General features: G+C 29.1%; 1 protein-coding gene across 3 annotated transcripts; it reads right to left on the bottom strand.

Moving 5' to 3' along the window:
- Positions 1-832: 832 nt before the first annotated feature.
- LOC111317186 (U-box domain-containing protein 5-like) lies at positions 833-6,586 on the bottom strand. Of its 3 annotated transcripts, none has more exons than XM_022919582.2 (6): positions 5,675-6,586; positions 5,086-5,161; positions 4,550-4,735; positions 4,104-4,211; positions 2,372-3,540; positions 833-1,995 (listed from the first exon to the last, which is right to left on the bottom strand). In XM_022919582.2, the coding sequence occupies exons 2-6, from the start codon at positions 5,140-5,142 to the stop codon at positions 1,239-1,241; spliced, it is 2,277 nt and encodes a 758-aa protein (XP_022775317.2). In that variant the 5' UTR covers positions 5,143-5,161; positions 5,675-6,586; the 3' UTR covers positions 833-1,238. The 3 variants fall into 3 exon arrangements, with proteins under 3 accessions (XP_022775317.2, XP_022775318.2, XP_022775321.2); XM_022919583.2 differs by having other exon boundaries at positions 5,086-5,157; positions 5,675-6,546; XM_022919586.2 differs by lacking the exons at positions 5,086-5,161; positions 5,675-6,586 and having other exon boundaries at positions 4,462-4,666.
- Between the last annotated feature and the right edge of the window lie 10,120 nt (positions 6,587-16,706).

Genomic DNA, 16,706 nt, shown 5'->3' with positions numbered 1-16,706 from the left:
AATTAATAATGATGGAGAAAAATGTAGCTTGTAAATCCAAGGGCCCAGCTGTTGTTAGATGTAAATAGCTTGAATAATGAGTATAAGTGACGGTAGGGTAGGGGGTCTGTTGGGAGGACCCTCACCAACTTCATGTGGGAATGTGGAATGTCTCCACAGGAATTGGCCATGAAGGCTCCTCACTAACTTATGCTGATCAGATTAATCTCATTGAAGTAACCTACCACTGATCAAAAACTTGCCCATCAAATTCTTTTTAATAATACTTCTGCAAAATTCAGATCTATGATTGCAACTGGCCTTAGCTCAGTGGAAAGGGTCCATCAATTATAATAAGCTTAAAAGAGAGGAAAGCATTGGATATGAACTTATCATCTCCTGTATAGAAAAGTTCAATGGGTGCCTCTTAGCTATACTTGAGCCACTTAACATAGATAAGTTGAAGAAATTCTCAGGTTAGAGAATGTTTTCTTGTAAGAGCAAAGCCAGAAGAAAAGGATTTGTAAAAAGAGTCTCTCCTGAATTTGCAGAAAACAAACCAGGTTATCAGCAGATCCAAGACTTACCTTCCACCTTGAATGTTTTTTGTTCTGGCATTTATATGAAAATGATGTTTACCATGGTATTCCCTATATATGCCTGTTCTATTTATGATCTTTCAACCAGTTTGACAACATATCAAAATCAGTATGACAAATAGAAAGAATCTGTTTGTGCTTCTTAAGGAAATCAGGATGCCATGTAAATGGATTGAAAGTTTAGCTTAAGAGAACATGTAGAAATTATAGTGTCATGATTAAGTTACAAGGCTAAACTGAAATCTGAGCTTCCATATTAAAAAGTAAGAAGGTAAATAGAAAGTTTCTTTTGGTCTCTTTTCCAATAGATCACTAGTTTTGTGTTGGCTCTATATAAGGTCTGATAACATACTAAACTGCCTAAGATTATGGGGAAAAAGGTACAACAAACTTGAACGCTAGCCAAAAACTGTACATTCTTAAGAATTATGCAACCAGAAAATGACAGCAGATACATCATACAAATAATCAAACCTAAGAGACTAGATCATGGAGACAAGTGCCAAGATAGACAAAATCATTCACCAACTAACTACATTTAGTTACAGTATGATGATACCATTGCCATATCCCAGTAAGCAAACCCCTCTCAGGCAAGGGGAAAGAATCTTACCAGGCAGAATATTTGCTGATGTCGACAAAGAGCAGAAAATCCAAGTTTCATTTCTTTTCTGGTTCACTGGATCTTGAGAACATAGGCAATTTCACTCCAAACAATGACTTATGAGACTTCTTGTTGTTGGAATGGTTGTTACTAGCTTCAAATGTGATATTGTCAGACTGAAAGCATTCTTGTTCATCATCATCACAGTTGGTATCTCTAAGGAGCCGTAGCAATTCCAATGCACTTGCCTTTCCTTTTTCACTCCCATTAGCAGATATATCAAAAAGGGAAGGGAATATAAAACACTCAGCCATCACTAAGTGACAATATTCAACACGTTGCGAGCACAATGCAAGGAGAATAGCCAGTGCATGTTCTTGATCCTCATAACTTCCAGTTTCAAGTAACATAGCAATAGAACTAATGCATCCAGAAGTTTGAGTAATAGAAACCCTAGCCTCTTGGTTACTGCATAAATTTCTCAACACCACTATACAGTGCCTTACAAGAGTGGTGTCTTGTAAGAATGGAACAAATTTTGGGATGCATTCCAAAGACACCAAAGTGGAACAAACATCGGTGCTTGAGGACAGATTCTGTAAAATTTTAATGACTCGTTCCTGGAAATCTATGATATTTGAGTCAAGAATATTTAAAATGGAAAGAAGAGCACCAGATGCAGCAATCTTAGAGCTACAACTGCTATGGCCAGACAAAACTTGCATAATGTCAAGAACCTCTTTAGTTACTTCTGAGTCGAGAAAAAATGAAATCAGACTATATGCATCTTCATTTAAGTATTTTATCCCACTCCTGCAATAAGCTCACAAAGTAAAGAAAATGTCACAAACAAGCCCCTCTTCAAAAGATCCATGATCATAAATAAGGTCAAGTAAAGGATAATGGACACAACCAAATAAGCTTTAAATTATCAAAACCACATCCGGTTCTGCAATTGACATCACAAACTCTGTGTGAGCATGAGATCAATCAGGAGTTTTTTAAGTCTAACAGGACAAAGTACTGACAAGGAAACTAGAGAAAATACCAAAAAAAAAAAAAGCACATTGAAATTCCCAGCACAGTTTGGAAGATAGAAAAACAATATGAATAATCCCCAAACTAATGACATCACACATTATAAAACATGGTAAAGTAGCCACTACAGGACAATGCAAGAACCCATTACCTGTTTTTGCTCAGAAATGTCAATAACAACTGAAATCCAGCCCTCAGCGCTCCTATATTATGTAAATCATGAGCATTGCTCAAAAAATTCATCAAAGGTTCAATGAAATTCTTGGGTGACATAGTAAGACAAGCTAGATCATCATATTTCAAACGATTTTTCATATCTTCAACCATCTTGCATTTTGATTCCCAACCAAGCTCGGCAAGGCTAGATAGAGACTCCAAATCCATCCTACTTGCATTGCTGGGAGATTGATATCGGCACAAATCATCACTGGCCGGCTCCTGAATCAATCTTAAGCCATCTGCAATCTTGTTACTTGATCCATCCAAAGTATAATTTGTATCTAAAGATCCAAGTGATATATTGCTGATGTCCCCTGGAAAGTGGAGATCATTTATAGAACAGCCAAAACTAGCTATGGAAGTGGAAGAATTTTCCAATGAGTGAAGGCCATCCGGTTGCATGCTTGGGTCCAGAATAGTGATTCCATATTTCATACACCATTTTGATATCAGATCCTTCGAGGCAGCATTTGGGGTCAATGACAGATCGTGTAGTTTCATTTCAGTTTTTGGGCACGTATCATTACCATCATCAAACCACTTTTGGATCCAGATTCTTTCATATGTTTGTCCAGAAGCAATGACAACAGGATCATACATCAATCTTGAAGATATAGGGCACTTAAATTCCTCCGGAAGTATAGCTCCACTTAACTTATCAGCTTGAGCATCATACAGCTTATACTTCATATGAGATTCCGCGTCAACAGGAGTATGCATAAAATTAGTATCAGGGTTGTTAACTGCAAATGCTCCTTCATTCTGATCAGTTGTGTTATCTGTTTGCTCTCTAATAATCAAGCTAGCATAGTTCCTCAAAAGAGACAAAAGACATCTTAAGATCTTTTTCTTTTGTTGCTCAGTGTCATTGACTTGTTCCAACAACTTGCTAATAGATCTTTTCTCTATCAAGATGGCTGTTGAAGAAGTAATGTGAAGTCTTGATGCTGCAGTTTGAAGAGCTCTCTTTTCAGCATGTTCCATTGAATCTGATGCCGCAGCTCCCTGATGGAGCAATTTTATTACAACCTTCCCGGCCTCTTCTTCAAATTTATCAGGGACAAATTTTGCAGCTTGCAGATCATCAACAATTTGAGAGATCTGGAAGAAGATTTCATTATCAGCTTGAAGAAAGAACTGGACATCATGGGGAAAAATAAGTTGATCTAAAACTATCTCAAATTCCAACTAAGAACAGTACATCATGCCCCTTTTTGACTATCTCAAATTCCAATTAAGAACAAAAGGCCCAAAATGTATCAAAGAAGCAGAAATCATGGTTAATTTTCTGAAAATTTTTGAACTTTTAAAGCATTTTAACAAGGAAAAATTAAATCAACGAGTGGATAGAAAGCAGAGGAATCTGGAAAAGGTCCAACTTTACAAATTATCCAAATTTGATGTTTTGGCAATATCAGATCATCATCAATCACTGTCCTAAGAACAGTTCAACACATATATCAGGGAATAAACACGCATAATACGAGTTCAGTAGGTGTGTTGCTAAAATTGCCAAAGACAAAAGACAAGCCATTTAAAAACACACGGGAATTGGTCCATCATCTGCCAGCCATTCTGGGAAAATAGAAAACAAAAATACAAGAAATTGTTTGTTAAAAAGAAGGGATCAATAGAAGATTAATAAGACAAGTAATTTGACCAACCTGAACAGCCAGCATAACTGGAACCATACTCTGAATTTGGCGTAAACACTGTTCCAGCAAGTTCCTCAATTTTTGACATCTTGAAACTAATGTATCTGTCCTTATTGCCTGAAAATAATTGCAGAGAACTATCAACCGAAAGGTATAACTTGATCAATCAAATGAGTGATAATATAAAGAAAAAGGAACTTTTCTATTTAAGCTCACAGAATCTTTCTCTATAAAAGAGGCCAATAGTGAAAAGTTGAACTCTGTGGAATAATAAATAACATCATATTTGCTGTATAAACTGGCCTTGCAACAGCAAGGACATAAATTGGTAATTATTGTTTTAATAAAAATGAAAATGGAGACAAACCTTTCCCTTCATGATCAGTAAAGCAATAACCACACAAATATATGATTAAACAAGAACACACCAGACTGGCCAAAAAACAAAAGCACACCAGATAGAGTTTGCTGGATTCGCTGCAGTATTGAAGAAATAACTTTGTTTTGTCAATTGCACCGTTCAGTGAGCATAGTGCCCTTATTCCTGAGGAGCATCTAGGTCGAGCAGCTTCAATTTCCGGAAATATCCTTATAATTCTATCAACCAACATCCTAAGTTCTGTGCACATCACGTGATGCACCTACAATCATCAATAATAATTTACGAGAAAATTGTCATCTTTAAAATATTCAAAAGTAAAGCTTACCCACGTTTGATGAATGCCAAGCACCTTAAAGCAGACACGAGTATGATGATATGATCATTTATATACAAGCAAAAACTCAAGAAAATTTGAATGAATGAAGCAAATCTATGTCATTTTACTCAGAAACAATCAAACTATACAGTCATGTATGAATTGTAAAGATTTATTTTCTTGTTGCAAAAAATATCTACTTTTAAAATACATAGGCCGCAGACCAAGTCGAATTACTTAAATCCAAAATTTCATGTTGAAACAGAAAAGAGAACCACACTCAGTAATTGTACCTTAAAGGAACTAGGATAGGATGGAGTCTGCAAAACTTCGGCAGCATCAGTCCCCATTCAAGAGATAGTATCCTGACTAAAGCAACAGAACACGAGTCAAGTAGTTACGCAGATCAGAAACTGCAAACCAGCACAGGCTCACAAGTAGGAGCTAGAAGTTCATCACAATAATATAATTCTCAAACATACCAGACATCTATTAAGCTATAAAAGATGAAAAGGGTTTTTTTTTTTTTTTTTTATATTGGTTTTGCTAACGTTTGTAAGTGTAGCTTTATGGTTTCATCAACTATGCACCCTTAGCTCAGACTGGTGAAACATCAGTCAAAGAAGAAAGATATAGAAAACATACCCAACGGGCCTTTGTACTCCGCATCCCCCACCCACCCCCGCCCAAAAAAGAATACATATTATGTACACCAGCGTGCTTAGTCATGATAATCATAAGAATATCAAGTATGCTTTTGAATATTTCTTTCATTAGGATGTGAGGTTATTTAAAAATAGTATTAATTTTGAACTTAATCATGAAAAGCAATTATGGGAATTGTGAAACAGATTAAGGAGGGAAGGGTAAGAGCAAACTCACTTAGTGATGTGGAAACCAGAGCAACGATGAAGAGAAGTTCTTTTTTTTTTTTTTTCTGTATGTGTATTTTTTAAGCTATAGAACAACACCAAATACACAGAACTCGAACCACTAGAGCCAAAGACTCTTTAGTGAGCAAAATAACCACAACAAAATAGTTGGCAACTTAAATAAGTAAGCACTTCAGAGAAGATACCATAGTTGCCACCAGAGATAGTGAGACTCCCACTTGCAGAACAGTCAAAAACCCATCATAATAAAAGGCTAATTTTTTTCAACTCCAAAGTAGAATTCAAGGTATCAAAAGTAATTGTCTTGCAGCTCCACCATAGATGAGCAAGATGAAAAGGAAATAATAGTTCAAAAAAAAAGCTTTAAAGACGACCAAGCCGATTGCATAATCTTATTGCTCATTAATAAAAAGAAAGTTTCTTGCTCTGGCTGATGACCCCAACACTCAAAAAACAAGCTTAACAGCCACAGATGACTATAATGTAAAAAAGGAGAACCTTGAAAACGTAAGAGAATCCCAGAAATGAAAACTTTTAGAGCCCTTCAAAACAAGGCAACCAAGGAAACGAAAACCCCAAGAGGAAAATTAAGAAAATCTTCATGTCAAGAAAGCAAAAACTGCCTTGCCTATAAAGAAGCAGTTGACCTTTTTTTTTTTTTTTTGGACAATGAAATTGAAAGAAAAATGGAAGTTTCTTAACTTTGGTTATAGACTTAATCAAAACAAAGATCAAAAAACAAAACAAAACAAAAGACCCGTCAACGGACAGCCCTTCTCCAGTCTCCAGTGACAACACCGAGTACAAGGCTCTTCTTCGTCGTCTTTAAGCCAATGACCACAGCAAAGTTCTGATGTTCTGAAAGTGTCTGTTCTCACATTTACTGTCACAGGAGTTATCTCCTATGCCAGTGCTGATTTGCAACCGTCGATATTTCATTATTGTGGGTCCTACTCGAATTTAATCAATGGTAATTAAGGTTTAGAGTGTAGTTAGTGATACTGACCAATGATAGGCTGTCGTTCCAAGTTCGGACAACGCAGCCTCTCTTGAACGGCCTTCTTTCAAAAGAGTTCCCCATCAGTGAAAAGTCCCAAAACCATATTTCGGTTGCTAATATAGGCTATATGAGAATCCCACAATCTAGTATGACCAAAAAAAAATTCCCTCAATTTGAAATTATTTTGCAATTTCTTAGTAAATTAAATGAATGAATAATGTTAATAAATGAAAATTCCCATATTCCATATTTTATTTGGTTTAATGTTCTTGCTAATCGAAATTATTTGTTGCTAAAAGCCTATTAATTTAAAGTACGTTCAACTTTTAATATAAGTCGATAAATATATAATTTGTAGATAAAATATTAAATTTTTAATTTTAATTATCAAAATTTAATTCATTTATTATACAATCATTTAAACTCTAATATCAACGGAGTACAAGATTATTAAAAAAGATTATTAAAAAAGAATTAATCTTTGACAATGTTAAATATGTAAAAAAAAATTAATAATTTTTTTAGTATTTGTTAGAGCCTATTTGGTATTATCTAATTAATGCATATCATTTTATAGTTCAAAACAAAAAAAAACAATCTTATTCTTTATATCTCCTAGTTCTTTGGTCTTTTGGCTCATTTATTAAATCTTCTAGTGCGATTGAATCTAGCCTTTTGTTGGATTAACTCAGTAAGTTATCCATTTGATAATTTATTTGATATACATAAATAATTATAATATATTTTTAATTATTTATTAATTTCATAAATATTAAATATACATTATATATCTTATTATATACAAAATTTAATATAATATCTTTAATAATTATTTTTTTCTTATTAGACTTCATCTTATCATTATTATTGTATTTATATTTAAACACACATCCGATAATTGATTTTAATATCATTATTATAATAATTAATCTTAATAATATTATTATTTTTATTTTCATTAAAACTAATCTCGATACGCATCTAAATCAACTCTTAATCATCACTAAAGAATTAAAATGGTGACCAAACTCTAAAAAATTTTCCCATTATAAACAATTTGAATAAGATTTAGCATAATTATTATAAATAAATGGGTTTTGACATTAAATGTGAACTTACATGTTTTTATCACCACCTTTATGGAAGAATCCATAACACCACCAACCTTCTATAATCATTACAAATAAAGAAAATAGACAAAAACATTCACATAAATTTAACACGTTAATCTTATTAATTTGATTTTTTTAATGAAAAAAAAAGTAATTTTCATGTTATTAAAAAATATTCAAAGTTTCAACAATTGTATTGGTTATGATAAAAAAAAAAAAAGCATTTTTCAATTTCAATTTCAATGAGAAAAAAGGGTTTTGAACTGTCTTTTCAAACCCTTAAGTTAGAAGTTTTCAACTTAAATGTTAATTTCTTCCTTTTTTTAATCTGAATATTAAACTTCTTCCCATGAGAAAGCAGAAAGTTGCTTATTTCTGCTTCATGTGGCGTTTGAAAAACTCAATAATTTGATTTAAAGAAAAAAAAAAAAAAAACTAGGCTTTGACCTTGGGTCCAAATTAAATTGGAACGAAATAGGCATTTTTCACACAACTGTAGTGAAATTTGATTTTCTTGAAGCAACACGAGTACCCACCATCAATTTCTTCATTCCATCCTATCATTTCACACCTAAAATATCTTCTTACAGTCCCAATCCATTTTCTTAATTAAATTCCTAATCCATTTCCTCAATTAAAAAAGACTTGGAGATAAGACTTGAACAAGTTGGCATACGAAATTCCAACGCTGCATTAGGTAAATTAAAAAATATTCTAATTTGGTCATCCCTGATTTCTAGAATCAAGCCATAAGTCAACCTGTTTGATGTTTGCTTAAAGCTTCCTACTCTTTTTCCAAGCAAATTAGAGAGAAAGAAGCAAATCATATTGGTTTCTGAAACAATTGATATAAAATTAAAGTTAATATTTATAAATTACAAATTTTAAAAGATTTAGACGCGTAATATTTCCTGTCAAATAAATACAAAGCAGAGATTTCAATAGTAAATTAAAATTAAAAAAAAAAAAAAAAAAGAAGTGGGTGAAAGGGGGACCAGGGAAAAGACTTTCCTCTCAATTCCCAATTGACGCTAGGTCTACTAGAAATTTGTTGTTTGCTACTTTAATAATAGTACTAAGGGTCCCAGCAAAAGGGGAAATTGGTTGTTTAGCCTTTGGCTATGTTCCTTGGAGAACGTGCATACGGCTTTCTTCCACCAGTCGTAATTACTATGTTATGTCAGTTGCATTGAAGGCAAATCAAAAATATTTTTCACTGAGGTTTTGGAAAGAAATTAACTGCACAAGTTTTACCACTTCCATTCTCACACGTCTCCATCATTGACCAGACCAAGGTTTGGTGTCATAAAGAAAAATTTTAAATTTCACATCAAATATAATAAAAAATTATTAAAATATATAAAAATTTACATCACATTTATTTTAGGAGATATTTTTTATAAAATAAAATTATAAAATCAAGAGGTTAGAGCGGATAATACTTCACAAAAATGTGAATCATGACGATTAAGTTGATCTGAGACGTTAAACTAGTGGATGCTCGAGTCTCGGAGCCGTGCGAGTTCAAAACTTAAGTCTCGATATGTGACAAGTGATATCAGAGTCAATCTTAAACCATTCGATTCACGCCAAACACCTCGATGGGGTAAGTAGGATAGTCAACTTCCACGACGAGAACGTCACGAAATTGAGTGCGAGAAAATATTACGAATCTAAGAAAGAGTCTTAAATCTTACATCAAATATAATAGGAAGATCATTAAAGTATATAAATGTTCACACCACATTCACTTGAGAGGTACCTTTTATAGGACAAAATCGTAAGATCAAAGAGTCAGAGCAGACAATATCTCATAAGAGTGTGAACCGTGATGATTAGATTGATTTAAAATACCAAATAAATAAATATCTAGATCTCAAAACTGCATGAATTAAAAACTGAAGTATCGATTCGTAACATTAACACTTCAAACTTAATTTAAGCTTGTCTTTAAAATATCTTGTTAGAATTTTCAACCACTTTCTTTGTAAGAGTGAAATCACACTGCACTAGACTATATAATATATATGAAAATAAGATCACTCTCTCAATTACTTAAGAGGTTTAGGTTATATTTGTCACGTAATATTATAATAAAGTAAGATATAATATTATTATAAATTAAATTAAATTAAATAATATTATTTTATTTTATATAATAAAATATATAAATTTAATTTTATGAATTAAAAAATAAAAATTTTATTTTAATTGAAAGGATTAAATAATTGTATGTCAAAAAAATATTAATGCTTCTTGTAACATTTTTTTCTTTAAATATAAATTAAATATAATATAAAATAATTATTATTTTATTTAATCATTCTTTTTATGCATTAAACGCAACGTTAAAGAATAAATAGTAATTCTCATTATTAAGCAATTATAGAAGATTTTCCTTATAGGTAAAAGTCCCTCTCACCATAATATAATTCTAGAAATTCAGTTATAAAATGTAATTGTGACAAATAAAAGATTGTTTTATTACGATGTCAAAGGACCCTTTATTATAACTTATTATTGACCCATTAATTTAATTTCATACATCTTGAAGACACTCAACTAAACGGAGAAAAAAAAAATAGCAAAGCAGTTAAGACAAAGCAAATGAAATGCGGTTTGGGAGGTTTGGGAGCATTGCAGGCGTTATATCCTCCTACAACTTCATTTTAATTAAACTCAATTTGTGTATTTATTTTATATAAAATATTAAAATTTATATATAAAAATTATGTATTAGAATTCGTATTGATATAAAAATATAAAATATATTTTTTAAAATTTTATTAAATTTATATATAATTATTATTAAAATTTTAAATTATTATTTTTATATTATATTTATATCATATTATCATTTTGTATTTTAAATTATCAAAATTAATCTTTAATTCACCGCAGCACATTTGCTTTCGCTGTCTTTTCAGCCACCATAAATGGTTTGAGATCCTTCTTATTAGGATTTCAAAACTAACCTGACGTTTCAATGTTATATTTTCAATGCTATCGCATTCTATATTTAGGACCAGCAAACCCGTTAACATGTATCCACATTATTAAAGTTGTAAAGATGGGAGGAAGGTGGGATCCTCCATGTAGGACCTTTCCCTTTCTTCACTTCATTCTTTTTTTTTTTAACTAATTTATGTTTATATTGTTTTATTTCATTTTTTATTAAAAATTTTATAAAAAAAAATTTAAAATGATAAAACAATCCGTATTTAATTAGTTTTAATTCCAATTGATTTAACATAAATGTATTTTTTTAAATCGATATCAAATCAATTTTTTTTAAATGAGATCAGGTTAAAAGTAGATTTAAAATATATTTTTTTTGTCTCAAGTGGCACCTTCCCTTTTTTATTTTTATTATTTTTGGTTTTTTATTTTTTTTACTTTTATTTTTTATTAAAAAAAATTTGTAATAAAAAATCAATTGAAATAAATATGATAAAATAATTTGTATCAAATTAGTTTCGATTTACTTTGATTCAATAGGTGTGCTTTATTTTAATTTGAAATAATTAGGTTGAGTTTTTTATTTTTAAATTAAGCTCGAGTTAGAGTAAAATTTTGAATGTTATGTCTTAATCTTGATATATATAAAAATATATATTTGTTATTTATTTAATTCTTTATTTATATATATTTTTATTTAAAACTATTATTTAATATCTTAATTTAATAAATTCATATGCAAATTTCTTTTTATAATAATTTTTTTAAAAAAACTTTATAAAAAAAAAATCAATGGATGTAGATATGATAAAATAACTTATATATATTTCAATTTGTTACGATTCAATCAATATAATTTTTTTAAAAAAATAAAGATTGAGTTAAGTTTTATTTTTTAAAATTATTTGAATTAAGTTGAGATTGAATTTGAGGTGTTTTGCCTATACTCCTTGGAATATGTAAAAGAATATTTAATTTTTATAGAGTATATAAATAAAAATATTATTTAATAGCTTATTTTAATAAAAAATTATGTTTATATATAATTAAATTATAATTTATATTAAAAATTAAAAACATTTTATTTATCTATATATTATCATCCAGTATAACTTGATATAAAATTTTTATTTTTTTATATTTACAATATAGTTTTAGAAAATAAAAAATAATTTTACAGCGAAACCCGAATCTAATTCTAGTGTTAATGAACGAGACAAGCAGAGATATGTGGATGTCGCCTTGCAAATGCTAGCATTGACTTTGCCACCAACCCAAGAACAGAAAGGACTGGGTATGTTAAATAAAATGTTCAGAGACGGTGAAAGTTCACTGAACCAAATCCGAGCTTTCAATTTATATTTATGAGGTCGTAGGGGGCATACGTTGGTGGTGTCACCGACGTTTGAATTTCAAAGAAAGCTTAAATAAAGCCATTGGTGAACTTCATTTTTAGGCTTTGTGTCTCCCTCATATTGATACAAGAGGGATTTATTAATGTAAGTGTTATATTTTTTATTATTAAATTAAAATAATTAAATAGAAGTATTATAAATTTAATTTTAATTTAAAAATAAAAAGTATGACATTTACATTAATATAAGTTTGATCCTTATTCATATACATATTTATATATATACTAATTTATATGATTTTGACATGGAAAAATACTAACCAAAATTAAATATGCAATTGACTACTTCATGTTGGGACAATGCTCCCACATGCAAGTTGCAAGCTGCAAGCTGCGGGATTCATGGATGTTGATCGATCCTTGCAACACACGCTATTAGTGTTATAGAGTTTTTAAATGCCAATACTATAATGCAAAATACTTATCCACTAACGTGTGAGAAACATTGCTCCCTTATTTTATAAATAATTTTGAGTGAAGAAGAAATTAAACAATAATTATTTAAAAGATATAAATAATTGCCTAAAAATGCAGAATGGAAAGGCCATATAAAAAAAAAAAAAAAATACAACGGGAAATGAGAAGGCAACGCTGGGTTAATGAATGATGAATGAAACATGGGAATCGTTTGACCATAACTAACCCAATAGGCTGCTGCATCCTAATAATATCTTACGGGGCCCAAAAGACTATTAAGCCCATAGGCTCAAAAACCATTGCTGCCAGTTGGGTTTATCATGGTCTTGATCACCTTTTCTCAATAATTGATTCAATATCTTATCCAACTGATCCAGGCCACAGATCCATTATCAACATCACCTTCGAAGTACTTAAATCGGCTCCAACGTTTTAACATGGACTAGAATGCATGCGCAGGCTTATTGATTGGTGCATGAACCCTATGTCTATGCTTTTATACCCTTTTTAAAGCACAGGATCCTTTGCTTTCCTCAATCAGATTCACGTGTTATTAACATTTGTTCTTTTATTCAATCGATCAAAGTAAGCCATGCTTGTGTTAGCCGATGTAGATTAGGAAAAAGTAGCGGAATATTTACTTTCATTAGCTGCCTATGATGAAGCTAAAGAGATGCAGCAGGATCGTCAATGGATATGGAAGAGATAAGAGTTGCCAAAGGCTATGATGAAGTTAAGAATAAGTAGGGGAAACATATGCATCAGCAAAGGAGACCATGAATAAAGAGATGGCAGCAGGATTTATTGACAATAGTGATTCAAATCTCATAAGAGATTTACTTGAGATTGATTAGATGTTATTTGATTAGAAAAAGAGATTTTTAATAAATAAATTTTTTATACGTAGACAGAATCTCCATAAAATTAAATATAAAAAAAATAAAAAATTTATAGATTTTTATTATATAGACACTCAGTACCAGAGCTACATTGGAACCAAAGGGGGCCATGGCCCCCCTAAGAATTTTCTAAGTTCACTTGTACATATGTATATAATGAATATAATTTATAAATATTCCTTATAAAAAATAAAAATGGCCCCCTAAAAAAAATAAAAACTTATTTTTTAAAATGTTTTAAATCTTGAGATTTTAGATTAAAATCTTATTATATGTGGATTTGGTTCAATTTTATATTTGATTTATCTAGTTATGCTTTAATTTGTAGATTAGTTTTTTTGTTTGATTATTCAGATATATAATACTTTATTATGATTATAATTTATTCTTGTAATTTCCAAAAAAAAAAATTTTAAGACAACAAAATTCAAATATCAAATTCCAATTAATTTATAAAAAGTATTAATATTTATAGTTTAATTTTTATTGAAAAATAAAATTATTAACTAAATATGACCCACATTAAAATGTCAAAACTATATAAAAAAGGTGAGATTAATAGAATAAAAAGAGATACAAATCTTATTCCCTAAAAATCTAAACCTAACATTAAGTCTTATTTTCTAAAAGTTTGAATCAAGCATCAAGTGGCTATAGTTATTGTAAAAAGTCCATTCTTGTCTTCTTAGAAAGCCAATTACAATGATGATATAAAAGGTGATTAAAACTTCTTCCATGATAATACCACTGTATTTTATCTTTTGATTTTGAAGTCATTAATAGTAAATTATAAGTTCTTTTAAATTTTAAATTTAAGAAAATTATTAATATTTATTGAGAAAAATCTTAATTTTGTTCTCTACATTGAGATAAAATTTGCTAAAACTTTCCAATCTAATAATTTTCTTTATATGAAAAATCACTATACACACTTTTAAATAAAATTATTTAAGTTTATTCTATTTTTAATAGTTATATATTTTTTATTTTAATACCTAAATTTTTTATGTATCCTATTTATGATTATATTATGAAATTGCCATATTTTACCTAAAATTTTTATAATTTTGATAAAATAATAACATATTATGTGCTATGTGAAAATTTTTAAATTACAATTATTATTTAGTTTGGCCCTGTCTAACTTAAATTCTTGGATTTGTCATTATAGACATCTTATAGAACTACTAAAGATTAACATCCTTATAGGTATGTATAATTGAATGTTTGTAAGTGGATTAGAAGAGATTAAGAAGGTCCACATAAGAACGATGATTTTTTGTTTAGGTAGACTAGAAAAAATTGAGATGGTCCATATAGATATGGTTCATGGGTGCAAATGAGTATGTGTTTGTTTGAGATGAGAATATTGTATAAGATTAGAAGAGATTGAAAGGATTTATGGGTATTAATTATGAGTATTGATTTGATATTTGTTTATAATTCTCTACAACTAGTAGATTTTTTTTCTCATCTTAGATATAGGTTGATTGGGTCGAATCATGTTAAATTATTACTTTTTATGTGATTGCTTAATTATTTGATTTTACTTTTGTTGGCTTGGATATTTAACTGATTAAAGCTTTTTTGTCTAACAACTAGTATCAAAGCTGTCATGATCCTAACAAGTGGTATCAAAGCGTAGGTTCAAGAGTTAATAAGAGGTAAGTCCGGAGAAACTCGTTTTAAGAGAAGAGTTCGAGTTCATATTTTGAGGATCAATTTACGTGAAACATGAAAATATAAGAGAAAATGATTTTGAGACTTTCATTACGAGGTATGTCTAGCATGAAGAATATTTTGATGAAATTTGAGTCAATGTGAAGATTGTTCGGAATAGTGACTCAAATCCATAAAAGATTTGTTTGAAATTGGCTAAAATTTACTTTATAGACAAAAAGACTTGCAGAAAAATAATTCTAAAAGAAAATAGATTTTTAATAGACAAGTTTGTATGCTTATAAATAGGTAAAGTCTCTATAAAGTTAGGTATAAAAAATACAAAAAAGTTAGATTTTATTCGGTAGACATCTTATAAGACTATTGGAGATTGATATCCTTGTAGGTGTTTATATTTGAATATTTGTGAATGGATTAGAGGAGATTGAGAGACTTCACATAAGAATGATGATTGTTTTATTTAGGTGGACTAAAAGAAATTGAAATGATCTGCATAAATATAATGCATGGGTGTATATAGGTATGTATTTGTTTGGGTTAAAAATTCTCTATAGAACTAAAGGAGATTGAGAGAGTCTATGTGTATTAATTGTGAGTGTTGATTTGATGTTTGTTTATAATTTTTTACAACTAGTAAATCTTTTTACTATCAAGTTATTACTAATTTATATTAAATTATGCATAATTTATTATTAAGTTATCATTGATTAACTATTATATTATCGATGATTTACTATTAAATTATATTGATTTACTTTTAAGTTTTTAATGATTAACTATTAAATTATCAATTATTTAGTGCTAATTTATCATTGATTTGCTACTAAATTATTCATGATTTACTACTATCAACTAATTACTATTAAACTGAAATTGATTTACTATTAAATTATTACTAATTTATTATTAAGTTATCATTGATTTATTACTAATTTATCAATAATTAATTATAAAATTATTAATTATTTTTTGTTAAGTTATTATTGATTTAATACTATTTATTATGTATTTACAACTATATTATAATTGATTTATCATTAAGGTATTATGTATATATTATTATATTATTATTGATTTATTAAAAAGCTATCAATTATTTACTATTAAATTATTATTCATTTACTATTAAGTTATCACTAATTTAATATTAAGTTATCAATCATTATTACTAAGTTGTACTAATTACATTTAAGTTTTTAATGATTAATTACTAAGTTATTAATTATCTACTAATATGCTATCATTGATTTGTGTATATCCAAAAGAAAGTAACCACAATGTATGCTAAATGGTGTAAATTGTAAGGTAAAGAAAGAAAGAAAATAAGTTCAAATTTAAATGATTTGAAAAATATAAGTAAATCCTCTTAATTTAGTATTCATAATTTAACACGTGATAATAAGAAAAATCATAACTTTTTATACTTATGCAAGTATTAAAACTAACTTAAATAAATATATGCAATATATATTAAGTTAATTTTTTAAGATATTCTTCAAATTTTTTAATTCATGGTAATATATATATATATATTAAAATAG

The sequence above is a fragment of the Durio zibethinus genome, chromosome 24 (genome assembly GCF_047325235.1).
Source record: "Durio zibethinus cultivar Kanyao isolate XHJ-2024 chromosome 24, ASM4732523v1, whole genome shotgun sequence".
Lineage (NCBI taxonomy): Eukaryota > Viridiplantae > Streptophyta > Magnoliopsida > Malvales > Malvaceae > Durio > Durio zibethinus.
This window is presented reverse-complemented; position numbering and strand designations above follow the sequence as displayed.